At 36.5% G+C, this 16,750-nt stretch overlaps 1 protein-coding gene across 2 annotated transcripts in view; it reads right to left on the bottom strand.

Moving 5' to 3' along the window:
* Positions 1–16,750, bottom strand: part of Epc2 (enhancer of polycomb homolog 2) — a 120,414-nt gene that overhangs the window by 66,885 nt on the left and 36,779 nt on the right. For both annotated transcript variants that reach the window (XM_028879447.2, XM_028879522.2), the window contains exon 2: positions 10,532–10,691. In XM_028879447.2, the coding sequence (XP_028735280.1) occupies positions 10,532–10,691 (160 nt within the window). The remainder of the gene's footprint in view (positions 1–10,531; positions 10,692–16,750) is intronic.

Raw genomic sequence — 16,750 nt, 5'->3', positions numbered from 1 at the left:
TTTTTTGCTGCAGTTCATTTTGCCCAATACATCACGTCTACATTCAAGCAAAACATGATAAAGCACAGTAAAAAGCAAAGAGAGACTAAAGAGGTACCACAGTCAGAGCTAGGACCTGATGGAAATGTTGTATTTTTCTGACCAGGAATTAAGAAAACTATAACATGCCTAAGGCTTTAACAACAACAAAAAGACAGCATTGCCAGGAAGATAGATAACATAAGCTGAAAGACAGAAACTCTAGAAAGAAAAATCTAAACAAATGGCAGAGATAAAAATTACTAGCAACAAAAAGTGGTTTTGGTGCCTTTATTAGATTGGACATGATTAAGGAAAGCATCTCTTGGGTGGGCCTGGTGATTCATACTTGTAATTCCAGCTCTGAGGAGTCTGAGCAGGGAAATTACTCTAAGTCTGAGGCCAGCTGGTGTGCAAAGCATGGTCCTGCCTCAAAAATCCTAAATAAACTCTAAAACACACAACCTGCTAAAAAGGATAAAAGCCAAAGACTTAATGCTAGAGATAATACAAAAGTTGTCCTTTAATCTCAACACACAAACTGTGGCACCTGCCCAAAAGCATACACATGGGCATGTACACACAAACACTAAAGATACGTAACAACAATTTCAAAATAAGCCAGAAGGAGAAAATGTCTTATCTACAGAGGACCAAAGATAAAAATTATATTCAATAGTCTCAAAAAAAATGCAAAGAGAATAAAGTAAAATATCAGAAATATTGAGGAAAAAAGACTACCAACATAAAACCTTCTACCCTAAAAGCATGCACTCTATGAAATAATCCTTCCAAAATAAAGAAATAAAATCTTCTCAGACAAATAAATTTTGAGATCATTTATTGCCAAGACTTGACTTACATGAAATTTTAAAAGTCCACCAGAGAAAGAAAATCACATGGGTAAGAAAATCTGATCTGTATAAAAAAAGGAAGAATACTAGAAAATAAGTAAGCAAGGGCAAAACTATTTTTCTTATCCCTGATTACCTAACAATAGTAAAAAGATAATTTGTTCAAAACAGTACTGGTGACAACATGTTGTTATGCACATACACACACATAAGCATATACACAGACAGTTGTGTCTTTCATGTGATGTTTCAGTCAACTATGGACTACATATAACAGGGTTCTACAAGATTAGGACAGCTAAAAAAATTCCCATCACTCACTCGTTTGTGGGTAATGCTAGTATGAATCTGTGTTTCTGGATGTATAAAAAACACAACAGATCAATTATGTACAGCATGTAATACCTGACAATAAATTACTGTTCCTGATCTATGTACTCCCAATATTATACTTTGTTGTTACTGTTGTTCCATGTTTATGAGACAATCTCACTAGATTACTAAGAACGATCTGGAATGTTCAGGTTCAAGTGATCCTTATCTCAATCTCTTGAATAGCTGGGACATGCCATATGCTCAGCATTATACTACCTTCTATCAGTAGAGTACACTCTTCTAAAATACACACACACACACACACACACACACACACACACACACGTTTAATGTAAAAGATTCACATATTCATGTATACAATACAATGCATATTATAACAAAGGGAGTAAGGACAGGTCACCAATTTTCTTCTGCAATTAACATTGTGTAAATTTTTCTTAAACTATTTATTTGTATGTGTGTATGTGTGTGCGCACGCGCATGTGTGTACACCAATGAAGTGCACATGGAGGTCAGAAGATAATTCATAGGAGTCAGTTCTCTCCTTCCACCATGTGGGTTCCAGGAAACTGAACATCAAGCTTGGTGTCCAAGCTCATTTACACCCATTGCACTATCTCCTCAGCCCATGCAATTTTAATTATAATCAGAATATAAAAACCAGTCTCTCAACACACAACCTTATTCTCTTCATTCTTACTGAGGAAACAATGGGGATTCTAAAGTCAGTAAAAAACAAACAAAAAACCCAAACCAACTAAGTTTCTGATTATGTTCTGAATAAGGTCTATATTGGGGGATAGGAGATAAGTGTCTTTATTCAACTACATGGAAAGAAGACTGTATGGTCCAACAACCTTGACTGCATAACCAACAACAGTTTCAGTATGAAAACAATTATTTATTATTATGTGTATGAATTTTGCTTGCTTTCATGTCTGTGTACCACCATCACATGCAAGGTACAGATGGTTGTAAACTGTCATGTTGGGGTTGGCAACTGAACCTGTGGCTTATGGAAGAGCAGCCAGTGCTCTTTCTTAACTCTGAGCTCTCTCTCCAGTCTGAAAACAATTATTTTAATCACTGTACTTGTACTGATTGCTTATTCTTTTCACCACTCATCTCTATTATTCATTTTAGCTTTATCTGAAAGCATCAATAGGCACAGTACCTATTTCTTTTGTAATGGATAAAACCCATTTGACCAAGGTCCTATACAGTCCAGCAAACCTTAGTTTTTACCAAGCACACATGTTTAGTCAAAGGCTTAGAGATAAGCAATTACCTCATAACTCTTTCCTCTAACCTCCTGCTACTAGGGGTGTGTGATTATCTTCACAAACTGGCTGAGCCTGGAACACACCTGCTTGGTCAGTTCCTGAAGCCCAGAGGACCTAACTGATTCTCCCATTCTGTGTATGGTCTTAGTATTTGACTATGCATGTGCACTGGAATGAGAGCAATTGTCCTTACTGTTATTTGTTGTTTAGGCTTTTCAAGACAAAGCTTCTCTGTGTAGCCCTGGCTGTCCTAGAACTTGCTCTGTAGACCAGGCTATCCTCAAACTCAGAGATGTGCCTGCCTCTCCCACCTCTCTCTCTGAGTACTGGAATTAAAGGTGTGAGCCACTATGCCTGGCACAAAAGAAATTTTCTCTGAAAGGCTCAGCTTATACAAGTAGCTCTCTCTTCAATGTTTTAGATTTGTAAACTTTAAAAGCTCTTTTTATTTTTCAGCTGGATCTTGGATTTTTTTTCCCCCTACAAGCCAAAATCCATCGCCTTTCTATGGAGCTCCTCACTATCCTGGAAATTTGAATTCTTTGGGATCTGTTGTTTCAGCAATATGCCAAAAGGCAGGGCACCAGTATCTTTAGAGTATCTCCTCCCCTGGCAAAGCAGTTATAAAAGGAATGTTGTGAGGCAGCTTATACTTTGACACCCATTTAAAACCTAAGATTTCACAAAGAGCTCAGGATAATGCAGCTAATAATCATGTTGCCAGAAGAGAAAGACTGAAGCCTGGTGCCAGACCACAGGAGGAGCTTGCCTTTCCAAAAAGGGATTGTCACACAGTTCTGATAACTTATGGGAACACATTGCAAGAAAAGACCAGACCAAAGACAAAGTTGACTCAGCCATGGGCAAGACAACATCCCAATCAGCACAGTTTAATTATGCAAAGCTTTTGTCATCCACTTAAACTTAAATTTCATACCCTGTATCCTAAAAACTGCTATCAGTCGGTCACTAGACCCCTTTATCTGTTTCTCTTCCCATTGTGACTACACTCAACAAATCTCTTCTATACTCTTCACATAATTACTTGTTCCTTTGAAATAATGAGGATGGGTAACTGAACCTAGCTTATTGTGGCTGAAGGTGTTCGGGCTAATGTTGCTGGAGGGCTTCTCTCCAGGTTCCCCAAGCCCCGCAGTCCCACAATCTACTTATAAAATAATCACTCAGACGCTTATATCACTTATAAACTGTATGGCCGTGGCAGGCTTCTTGCTAACTGTTCTTATATCTTAAATTAACCCATTTTTATAAATCTATATCTTGCCACGTGGCTGGTGGCTTACCAGAGTCTTTATATGCTGCTTGTCCTGGCGGTGGCTGCAGTGTCTCCCCCCTCAGCCTTCTGCTTCCCAGAATTCTCCTCTCTCCTTGCCCCACCTACTTCCTGTCTGGCAACCTACTTCCTTCCTGGTCACTGGCCATCAGTGTTTTATTTATATAGAGCAATATCCACAGCACTTCCCTTTTTTTCTTTTTTTAAAAAGGAAGGTTTTAACTTTAACATGGTAAAATTACATATAACAAAACAATTACCGAGCAAGAATTATAGTTACAATATTAAAGATGTCCTATCTATCTTATATTTGTGAGTTTAAGGTTTTATATCTAACTTATCTTTTATCATAACTGAGGAAATTACAACTATCTAGTTTTCAACCACATCAAAGACCTGAGAAGGAACATAATGATACCTGAGAAATGGTAGATGGATGCAAGCAACTTTTGGGAATCTTGCAAAAGTAGACCAAGACAGCTGGCAGCCTGGACAGTCACCTAATGTTTCTCAGAATTGTTGGTGCATTTAAATTGGCTACAGGCCTAGAGTATCTGACAGACCATTTTTAGTTTATATAGAGCAATATCCACAGCAGGCTAATACCTTAAAACTCTGGGAAGACTATGAGAAACAACTGGCCTAGTGTGAATAAAATTTATAACACTGAACAGAGCCTGGACACAGGTCAGTTAATATTAGCTATTTCACTATATAAGAAGAAAAGTTTAGTTTCCTATTAAAATCCCAAGAAATAAACATTCTCAGGAAATTTTAGGGTAGAGAACATTTTTATAGGTATGTAGCCCACAAAACTGTAAGGCAGGAAAGCAAACTTCCCTTAAATTTTGTGCAAGATAGGGAGCCAAGATGTTGGATGGTGCCAACTCCCAAGGTAGCATTGCATCACTACAGCATCTTCAGGAGAGATGCTGGTTGCTAGGTGAATGTGCTAAATGTACTATTCCTGGCAAGTCCTACTAGCACAACCAGGCAGGCTCTATCTTTCCACAGTATATTCTGTAGGAAGACACACAGGAAGGTTCTGAGTGCTTGCATGTCAACAACAATTACCCCACACACACACACACACACGTGTCTGGCACTCTGCCCCTTCTCTTGCACACTATTCTGCCATTTATTAGTTGTCTGTCCAGGCCAAAGAAAAGTATGTCCCATCAGTCCTTTCTATCAATAGGTAACATGTTCTCTACAGCCAATCTCAATTTTTTTGTGTTTTATATATTTTAATAGCCATAAAACACATATCACAGATGAGTGGTGGTGACGCAAGCCTTTAATACCAGCCATCAGGAGGCAGAGGCAGGTGGATCTGAGTTTGAGGCCAGCCTGGTCTACAGAGCCAGTTCCAGGACAGCTACACAGAGAAACCTCATCTCGAAAAACCAAACCAAAAACAAAAACAAAAAAACCAAAACCCACATACTACAATAAATGCAATTTAACTATCAGAGTGGCTTACTTTCTCTAATTGTTTTAATCATGACATTTAGTCTGTTTTATTTTTTAATCTAGGTGATGGCAATTCCATCCTCCTCCTTCTAAATACCGGACATACAAATTACACTGAGGTCAAAGGAGCATGCATTCTCCTTGAACTCAGGACTTTTTCAACTCCCTACCAAGATGACCAAGGGATTTATTATATTATTTATATATTATCTGTATCTTCTAGGTTAGGAATACTCCTCCTTACCGAACTAGCAGCTTCCCCAACATTACTCTGCCACTTCTCCCTCAGTGTCAGAGTCAGTACAACCCGAGGGAAGAGTTTTAGAGCCGGCTGACCTCAACAGTGGTTGCGACAGCTGTCTGGGTCTGACCTTGCTCACTATGTCAGTCATCCTTCTAAACACCTGAAGCAACTTAACTTGAAAAAGTGTTTGCCACAAATCTGATACCATCTGCCACTAACTAGTGGCAGTTTTTCTAGTACTTGCTTATTTGAATAGTAGGTGTGATTTCATGCAATCTATGTTCAGTTTAATTTCTTAATATTCAATGACGTTAAAAAAGATGTCCCTTGAAATACAGGCAAAAATTCTTTCTGCCAAGTAATTCTAATGTAGAAATGCAATAAAACTGAGCAACTGCTTTGGACTGTTCTTTCAATCAAAGCATATTTAGATCATCCCCAACTCTTTTCAATATGCTTGCCCCTGTCTCAAGGAAAAGGGTCTATGTTCTGTTATGTTCACTGGAGAAAACAATGAAGAATATTGCAAGGATAACAGAGCAAAATTAGATGTTAGTCTGGCATATATTTCATACACTTGCTGAAAACAAAAACAATATAAAGTCCCAGTTTATACTGGGTGTTAAGCTTCCCTTTTTTAAACCAAGAAATAGAGGCTTGCTATCAAGAAGCATTTAAATGACTGTAAAACCAGATGCAAATTAACATTAACACAACATTTCAAATTTATTCATGTTCTAAAATTCTGATACTTGAAAATAATTGTAAAGTATTTTCCCCATTAAATAAAAGGGGTAACAGGAAATTAAATAACTGACTGAAAGTAACTAACACTGTCCTTAAGGGGTCTCGAAATTAATTAAGTTATTTAAGTCCAAAAGGAATACCCTCATGTGTTATGAGTAAATTCTCAGAATACCAGTGTAGTGATTATAGAAAACACACTGAAAAGGACAAGAACAGGAACAAATAAGATGGTTATCTCATATCCAGATTCATTCCATTCTCAGCATGGGGGCTGGGAATGGACAGGAAGTCTGTGCTGGGAGTCAAACCCAAGGTTTTTGTACATCCTAGACAAACGTTCTACTACTAAGCATATTTCTGGCTTTTGGTTTTATGAGACAGGATCTTACTGTGTAGCTCAGATTGGCCTTGAACTCAATAATCTTCCTGCCTCTATCTCCCATACAGTGGGATTATACTTATGTGCCATTAAACCTGATCTACTCTCAATTCATCTACCCTAAAATAACACTGCTGATGAGTAAGGGAACTCACTTTTTAATTTCTTACTTGGATGTCACAGAGCAAGTCTTCAAATTTCACTGTGTGTGTTAATAATTTTAGTTTTATATTTAATCTTGTATATAATTTCTATGTCCTGCAAGATTACTGTCTAAGAACAATCATGTCATGTATGCATTTATCTTTAATCATCAACTCATTTACTCATTTATTCAACAAACATTTAATTGTAATCATAATCATGTTAGGTAGTACATTAGGCAATGAGATTCAGATTTTAGAAATCTGAGAGACAACAGAAGGCAAACAAACCATCACAACTGAAGGGAGTTTTGAAGGAAACAGCACTCAGAATTTTGTTGAGAGGAATCAGGAAACACTCCTAACAGCAATCCCAGGGACAACACTTACCTTAAAAATAAGTGTAGAAGGACTAAGAAGGTGCAAGCAAATAAGGTATTTTATATATAAAGCAAATTTTAGAGAGTTTACTACTCCTGTAGCTAAAACATGAAAGGTCAGAGAAATTAGAAAACCAAAGTTCACTGCAACTGCAATTTCCATGAGTAATGGAAATACTAAAGTGAATGTGATTGGCTCCTCCTGATGAGCTTTGAATGCAGAGGAAGAAAAAGATAGCCAATTTTAATTCAGTTCAATAAAGTTGGCATTATAATGAAAAACAAAACAAAACACGGAGCCAAACATGGTTGGAGAGGCAGAAAGGAAGGCTTTACATTATACAAGTATACTAAAAATTCTATCCCATAGGCAAGAGAGAGGTGCTGGGAGATTCTGAAATGGGAAGCCACAATTATAGGAGTACATGTGATTGATGCGAAGGTATAAACCCTAAGTGAGTTCCAAGCAGCCCTTACCCTTCCTCCAGCTAAGCAAACCCACAGCCACAGAAAGTTTTAGCCAATGCCTACCAGTGTGATTGTTTCCCCTAGCTAGGTAAATGGGATACTTACAAATCTTTTATTAAGAAGGAAATGAAAAATTTAGTGACATTTTCTAAAATTCCCTGTATTTATAGGGTTTCCAAGAAGTTATATTTAAAATTTAAGACTTTCTTTTAAAAATCTAATTAAAAACAACAACAACAAAAACCAAAAACCAAAAAAACCAAAAAAACAAAAACTAACCATGAACTTGAGATCTAGTATACCTAACCTTAAATACAATTGGCCTATAAGATGAACAAACTGGAATATCAATTTGACAAAAATTTACATAGAAGCTTAAAGGTTATAGGTTATAAATACAAAACCTTAAAAGGCAGAATATAAAACTACCTATATAATATGTATAATACAATATATACTATATTTTGACAAACAGAATAAAATGAAATGAAAAAAATAACAATGTAAGAGTCATGTTTGTTGCTTCCAATGGGGATGATTCAAATTTGTTACACTTAGTTTTGGTGTTTATTTTCCAAGAAAGGTTTATTTAGCTCTGCTATTAAAACACAGAACAACTGATTCTTTGACCTCAGCAAAATGTTTAAGATTCCCACTGTGAAAATCTGTCTCATTCCTCACTGATATAAAGGTAAAGGCAAATTGAATAAACTGAAAGGATTCAAAGTCAAAGAACAGAGAAAGCAAGTCATATAAATGTTTGTGACCATATTCCCCCTCAATGCTTCTCAGAAAAGGCTGGGGTGTAGCTCAGTGGTAAGGTACTTGCCTAGGTCTGTTCCATCACAGAAAGAAAACACAATGAAAAAAGGTCTCTGGAAAACCGTTCTTTCCCCAAAGGGCTTAATTTTTAGAACCATTTAAAAACAATGAGCCAAGAAGCATATCAACAAGAGAGAAAAAACTGCTCACTAGGGGTGACAGTCTAAAAGACACAAAGAATGACTACCAATGGTTACTACAGACAGTAACTCCTCTGGAAAAGTTATACACAAGCACAAGATAAACAAAGAGGAGAGACAGAATGAGAAGAAGTAGGGTAAACTTCCTTAAGAGGATTTGGTCTTAAATGACCTGTAGGGTGGAAAAGAACTTTTGAATACGCATGTTAAGAAAATGTAAAGTACAGGAAATGTAGGTCATTTCCAGCACCCCCTGGACACCACGAGGGGAAGAGCAATAGGAAATGACACTAGAGATTAAGGCATGGCCCAGTCACAAAGAATGTCATATATCCATTCTACTTTTGAGTTCTATCTACAGTGTCATCAATTGTAAGATACAGCATTACAATATGGATCCTAAAGCCTGATGATCGAGTCCTATTAGAATGTTATACTTTAAGTGTAAGATAATTAGCCAAACATGCAGGGGACAGCAAAAAAAAAAAAAAAAAAAAAAAAAGACCTTTGTATTTCTCAATTTACTAAGGTGGAAGGAGAGGGGCAGTAATCCTTGGAGAACTGATCTTTGAGTCGGTTTGTAATCTGAATTAAACCTAACAGTATAGACCCAAACCAAGAGATTGAAACAAACAAGCAACTGTTTTCAAGTGGCCTTAAGTTGGCAGTACCCTGCTGTCTCTCAGAAGTACGTGAGTATTCTCTTCAGGGGGCAAACTTCAGTCAGGGACAACAGCAACTGAAGACGAAAATTCATTTCAAAGATGAAAAACCAAAGACGGACATCTCAGGATCAACGAAAACAATCATCACTCTTAAGTATGGTGATGTCTCAGGATTACTGAGGGGACTTTACTAAAATTTGCGGCACTGGGAGGACGTGGTCCAAGGGTACAGTAGCTGCCAAGCATTGACGAAGCCCCAGATCTAAATCCCTAGTGCTGTCAAAAATAATACATCCACATATTCAAGGATACTCAGAGAGGTAAGTACTTCAGCAGGAATTCCCCAAGCAGAACCCTGGAATCTCTATCTTAACAAGTAACCCAACACCTAAGACATGTTGACAATTCTGACAAGATATGAAGGCACTGACACCAGTGTGCATAATGTTAGCAATAAGGAACAGTAGGATTTTAATCAAGAACATGATTGGATCAGATTGAAAAGTTTGGAAGACCACTATGGTGCAAAGCAAACTTTGGAGAGCAGACAGAATAGTGTAAGGATGGAAAACAGAGCATAGTAAATGTTATAATTAGGAAATCATCAAAAATAATATTAAGGTCCAAGATGATGACCATTTATATACTAACAGTGGGAGGAAAACAAGAGTAGTAAAAAATTAGAATTAGAGTTTATAAAACTTAAATGAAGCTGGGTGGCAATGGCATATACCTTTAATCCCAGCACTCAGGAGGCAGAGCCAGGCGGATCTCTGTGAGTTCGAGGCCAGCCTGGTCTACAGAGTGAGAGAACCAGGACAAGCACCAAAACTATACAGAGACACCCTGTCTCAAAAAACCAAACCAAAAAAAAAAAAAAAAAAACTTAAATGAAAGATGTTATTTTGAATTTTCTAAAGATACAGCCCTAATAGTGAGCATTATAGACACTTGCCTTTTAAAAATAAACCTTATTGAGTATTGTAGCCCACCATCTTTTTAGCTGTATAATAAACTGTGTTCTATAAAATCTTACACTATATAAACATTACAGGGTCCAAATATTATTAAAACTCAAAGTGATCTTCAAGCTCAAATGAAAATATAAACAGATTTAAATCTCTAATGTTTAACATTCTATTAATCAGAGTATATGAATTGAAAGCTTAAAATCTCAGACAATATAAAAGATTTTCAGTGACTGATAACTGAAAATTACAAACAGAAAACAATCAATTAGCAAACTTAAAATTACAAACAGAAAACAATCAATTAGCAAACTTACGCTGAATGTGAATGAACTGTTTGGGCTGTTTAAATTCCCCTTTGTACAAGCGATTGTAATAGTTGACGTTGCTCTCTGCCTCGGGAACTGGAATGACCATGCTCTCTTTTTTTTCTCTAAATACTTGCTGTGCTGAAATAGCTCGCTGTAAGTGATGTTCCTGGAAAATGTAAAGTAGGCAACATAAGTTGTGTTGGTAATAGTAACTCATGCATAATTCTATTTAAAAGTTACTTGGTTAATTAATTGCAAAAAATCAATTACAAATAGTTTCCCTTTGCTAAATCATAGGGTTTTTTTCTGCATACCCAAGAAAGCATTACCATAATTTTCCCGTAATAACTGTGGCTTATTATCAGTATCACAACTTTATAACAATTTTAACAGTTTTAAAAAGACAAACCCATATACACATTTATAACGTAGAATTAATGTTTCCATTATAAGTCTATCCCTTGCTTGTTAAATAAATTGAGGTATTTGTCACCACTACCAGATCAAGAAAAAAATATTTGAGTGACAGGAAGTAAGTTTGTATTAAATTTTAAATATGTTCTACACTTGAAACTTAATCTGTACAACATTCTGAATTATTAAAAAATAAAGATGAAATTATGTCCAACAAATAGTATTACAACCATGGCAGGAAATACTGAATAAATATTAAACAAAAAGTTCCTATAAAATATACACAGGCTCTAATCACTTCTCATCAACAGCCTCTGAAATGTCCTACCATGCTTATTCCCCTTAGAGCAGCTTTACCTTTTAGAAGGTAAATACATTATTGCCACTCCCACAAAGATCCCCATCGTTTCAGTGTAAAGGTTAAAATTCCTCAATGACCTTTAAGGCTCTGTAGTATTTCTCCGACACCTCAACCTCTCATCTTTTGCTCTAGTCATAAATGTTTGTTCCTGTTTTCAAGTAGTCTCTAAATAGTCTACTTTTGAAATTCTTTAGTTTCATCTACCAGGGAGGCCTTCCTAGGACTTCCTCATCTAGAACAGACCTTGCCCATCACACCTTGCAAAGCTTTTTTTTTTTTCATTCCACTTATTACATATGATACATTAAAAAAAAAATCTCATTTGTCCATCCACCTGCTAAGCATAAGCATGCTCTTAGGGAACAGCTATTTCTGCTCCTTCTGTAAACACATACATCTACAAATTGTACAAAACAGTAACAACACATAAAAGCTGTTAAATAGGCTGGGCGGTGGTGGCGCACGCCTTTAATCCCAGCACTCGGGAGGGAGAGCCAGGCGGATCTCTGTGAGTTCGAGGCCAGCCTGGGCTACCAAGTGAGTTCCAGGAAAGGCACAAAGCTACATAGAGAAACCCTGTCTCGAAAAACCAAAAAAAAAGAAAAGCTGTCAAATATATATTTAGTATATAATATCTACTAGATTCCTAATATTTCAGAGAATGCAAAAATGTACTGTCAACAAAGAAACTGAGGTATAAATATGCTTAGTAACTTGTTAAGGTCACATAATTCTAAGTAACAAAGCAGATATGAACTTGGCTATATATTTGCAAAGCCAAATTCTTAATAATAGTATTTTAATTTTTGAATCAAAGAAATTAGATATTACCTTCATTCAAGCCTTTGACGTGGGTGTCCCAGCCCCAGGCACAGTCACAACCACAGCCCCACAATGGGCAAGATAACTATGAATGGGACCCAACACAAAATCATAACCTTACTTAAAACATTATGAGATTTTGATAATTTTTAATAATTCAATTGAGTGGTTCTCAACCACAAACTTTGTAGATTAAATACCATTATAGTGTCATGCAAAATAAACGTTATAGTCTCACTATTTGTATGTATACATGGCTTTCAGTTTGAAGGTGGTGCTCATCTTTTTAGTGTCACATTCCAAGCACAATTCAATTCACACCATCAGACATTATATGTGCTCTTGGTGGCTTGGTAAGTAAAATGCAGCAATTATCAATAATATTTTAGCCTACCATTACAACCGATAGGTGTTTAATGTTATTCAAAAGGCAGGTGAGTGCTTACATTTGATTATTAAGGTACCTCCACACCTTGGTCACGCCTCAAGCATCAGCTGCACTCTGTAAGTCGGCAACCCATTTGAGCTGCACTGGCAGCTGAGGTATGGAAGGGTTCAAGTCTTGCTTTTTTGCTTTTCTGTCAATTAATCCTCATAAGAAAAGTAAATATAGCCCCTTAGCTATTGTTTTTAAAGTTCTAGTATGGCTTCTCCAACAGCTGAAAAGAAAACGAAAGCAAGTGTCCAAAAGGAATCTCACAGATGAAAAGGGTTACTCATCAAAGAGTGGCAGGTGACTAACACGTCAGAGCACACAGGAAGGCACTGTACTTTGGGGAATCTGTCCAAGTTTTTAAAACTGTGATTTGAAGAGAACATTACATGCAAAAGAATGCTGCCAAATTTAGTGAGTATCCAAGACTGTATCATAAGGACAAATGTCAGAACTGGAAAAACTTCGGATTATACTATAGAAGCAAGTTATGTGGTAACATACTTAAAAGGAAAAAAGCCGTTTACTCTGATAGTAGACTCACTAAACTGTGTTTGAAAAGTGTGGTAGAAATAATAAGCCCTGAAAAAACAGGAAGGTATTTCTAAAGTCAGTCTGAAGCACAGAGCTGCTAATCTTAGATTTCGTATTTGGTGATGATGACAACAGTGATGGTACAAATACGGCGTGGGCTACTATCATTTTATGAGAGATACCGATGATGAACACGACACAACTAAATCCAGAGATAAATACAAAGCAGGAAAGTATGCTAAAGCAATTTTCTTTGTTCATTGTCAAAATTATGTACAGTTAATGATGGTGCCCTGGTGATGGGAAGCAAAGAGAGGGACCTGTAAAATTAATAGATCAAAATGCAACTGGCGCCCAAAAACTCATGCTTGATGAAGTATCACTGCATAGCAAATCAAGAAAATTTATGTGAGGCTGGAGAGATGGCTCAGCAGTTAAGAGCACCTGACGGCTTTTGCAGAACACCATGGTTCAGTTCCCAGGACCTACAACGTGGCTCACAACTGTCTGTAACCTCTGGAACCGGAATTATAAATGACTATGAGCCACCATGTGGGTGCTGAGCATGGGGAATCCAGGTCCTCTGCAAGAGAAACAAGTGTTCCTAACCACTGAGCCATTTCTCCAGCCCTTACCGAGTCATCTTTCTTTTTTTCCGTTTTTGTTTGTTTGTTTGTTTTTGTTTTTGTTGTTGTGGTTTGGTTTGGTTTGATTTTGGTTTTTTGAGATAGGGTTTCTCTGTGTAGCCCTGGCTGGGTTCGAACTCAGAGATCTACCTGTCTTTGCCTCCCAAGTGCTGGGATTAAAGGCATGCACCACCACCACCCAGTGTCATTTGTTTCTTAATACAATGTCAAATACTCTACTAGCTTTGTTGCTTTAAAAAAAAAAAAAAAACCACAACACCTTAATAACTAAAAAGTGTATTTTTAAAATCATAATTAAAAATTTTTTAATAAAAAAAATCAGAAAATGCCAAATGGAGAAAGAATGTTATCCTATAAACATTTCAGTAACATATATGTGTATTTTTATCAATCACAGCCAAAACTTTTAAAGAATTCGAATACCCTAAATGTTCATATAAGGTTTTACTCTTACAATGAAATTAAACCATAGCCTTCAAGAGATTTGGAGGTTCTCACATAGTAACATAAATGGCTATTCTTCCCTGCAGTATCTTACCTTCCACAATGAACAAACAATATCCTACTTCTAAATGACAATGTCTGTAGGATCCATGTTTAAAACAGCACATCTGAAGTGAAATCTGACCATATACTTTTAAACTTCCCTGGTACTGGGAAATCAAACTCTAGGTTCTATGAATCATCTTCAGCCTTCTAAGTTCTCTTTTCTTTAAAGTTCTTTTTATTGTTTCTCAAATTCATACACCTTTCTATTATAAGTCCCTCAGACTTACAAGTTTTTGTTTATTTGTTTATTGCTATCACGTTCACAGAGCTTTTACATCATATTGGAATAAAGGAAGGCAGGTTACCTACCACCTACTACTGTCTCAGTTTCTGAGCTTCATAAACAAGTGTCTTCTCAAGTAGTCCAACCTCTCAAGCCTGTACCTAAACATCATTCCCCCAGAATCACAACTCCTACCATTTTCTCTGCATCCTTCTACTACATTTGCCTCTTAAAATCCTGGCCCTTTCCTGAAGACACCTTCTACTTTCCAATCTTGATTACACACATCTCTCCAGACAACTGTCTGTTATCAACAGTTGGTTCCTCAATTAAGAAAAGCTTCAGTTTCTCAACCTCTCCACTTTCCTATCAGACTCATTCATCACCTTCATTCTTTATCCAGTTCTGGAATATACAGCTGAGACTACCACTCCTCTCTTCAGTGCCTTCCATTCTTCTGCTATGTGAAAGCATTGATCAATTTAAGGTAATTAGCGTATGACCTTAAGTTCTATTTAAACTTTTCACACATATTCAAACACTCATACACACAGCGCACACACATACACGCGCAAAAAAAATGGGCTTCAAGTATAGAAGTGTACTACACTAATACAAATGAAGATCAGACAATAAAATACCTAAATTTAAAAGTTATTATCAGTCATCCTTTCAACAAGTTTAAGTGTACCTGTTAGTGCACTGATATTATCTTGTCACTCAAAATTTGAAAGTGAATGAGCATAGTCTCTGCTAAGCAGATTATTTGGTAGAAGTGACTCAGGTATACAATCCTGTCTGAACCTGACAAGTATGTCTCCTCTCAATAGTCAAACGACTGTTTCTGGACAACAGGAAAAGATGCCCAAAGAATATAAAATCTAATGTGAGACTCTTAGAAAGACCGACGATTTGACAAATCAAAAGAAGAAATAACTCAGACAGCAAAAACAACATGAACAAAATGGATGAAGGCCCAGCCTAGCAACAAGACAGGTAGTTGAGGACAGGTTTAGTTTCCACACTTTCAATGCACTTACTTTTCTTTACAGGATAGGATCCCAAGCTCACCAATTACATTTTCTCATATATTAATAACTAATACTATGCTATAAATTTAAAATACATTAGTGGTAGAAATTTGAGTCAACTAAACAATTAACTAAACACAGTATTTCTTGCTCTTAGAGACCATCCACAACCACAAAATCACAATTATCTTGAGATTCAAGAAACAAGTGATTTGTTCTTAGATAAATAACAAGCAAATTAGAAAATCAAATTTCAGAACTCTGGTTACAGTGTTGTTTGACTATTCCATCTTCACAAGATAAGGACTTTTATTAAAATAGAGTTGAGAAGCCATGTTCTTATAATACTAACAGTTTTCAACTTGGGGAGGAGTAATAAGAGAAATCTAGGTTGAATGGCAGCATGTTTTAAAATCTGGATTCTTCTACTATAAATGTCACTTTCTTCCAAGTATAAGACATTTTGAAGTATTAATATTATCAAGTTTTAAAGTACTAAAATTATCAAAACACTTTGAGACAAGGGTTCATGGTAATTCATAAAAATTAAGACATTTATTTAATTTGGTGAACAAAGGGCCTCCTGCCTGAAAATCCCTTGTTTACTAATCTATTTACAGTTCTAAATGAAAATTTTTAAAGTAGATCAGAAATTATTTTATTAGCAGAGTTGGCAGACGACAGAGCTGTAGCCAGAAATTGAAAAACAAGACTACAACACTCTCCTATTTTAAGTTAGAGACCAAATTTGTCTCTAAAAATAAATGCTCAGCTATTATTTCCTTCATCAGATTTTGAGGCAGTCTCTCAAAAAGAAGGCAGGGCAGCTGGAGAGATGGCTCAGTGTTTAAGAGCACTAGGAGCTCTTGCAGAGAGAGGACCTGGGTTGGGTTCTCAGCACCCACACAATGGCTCACAACCATCTGGAACAAGACTTCCATGTAGATTGTGCTGTAGAGCATGTGTACACATGCAGGAAAAACACTTGTACACAAAATAAACTGTCAAAACTTTTTTAACAATCAGAACAGCAATAATCAGGTTTCTAGAGTTCTGTGTTTCTGCTAATAACTATAACCAGTCTCAGATTTTAAATAGCAAGAGAGTACCTCCTAAAAGTAGGTACTCAAGTTTTGCTTTGTCTTTGGGGGCAGAAGAGTTAAGCAGGGATAATGTCAGGTTCTTGTCATATGCTGCATAACACTTTGAAG

The sequence above is a fragment of the Peromyscus leucopus genome, chromosome 4, assembly GCF_004664715.2.
Source record: "Peromyscus leucopus breed LL Stock chromosome 4, UCI_PerLeu_2.1, whole genome shotgun sequence".
Taxonomy (NCBI): domain Eukaryota; kingdom Metazoa; phylum Chordata; class Mammalia; order Rodentia; family Cricetidae; genus Peromyscus; species Peromyscus leucopus.
The sequence above is the reverse complement of the archived record's forward strand: the minus strand, read 5'-3'. Positions and strand labels throughout refer to the sequence as shown.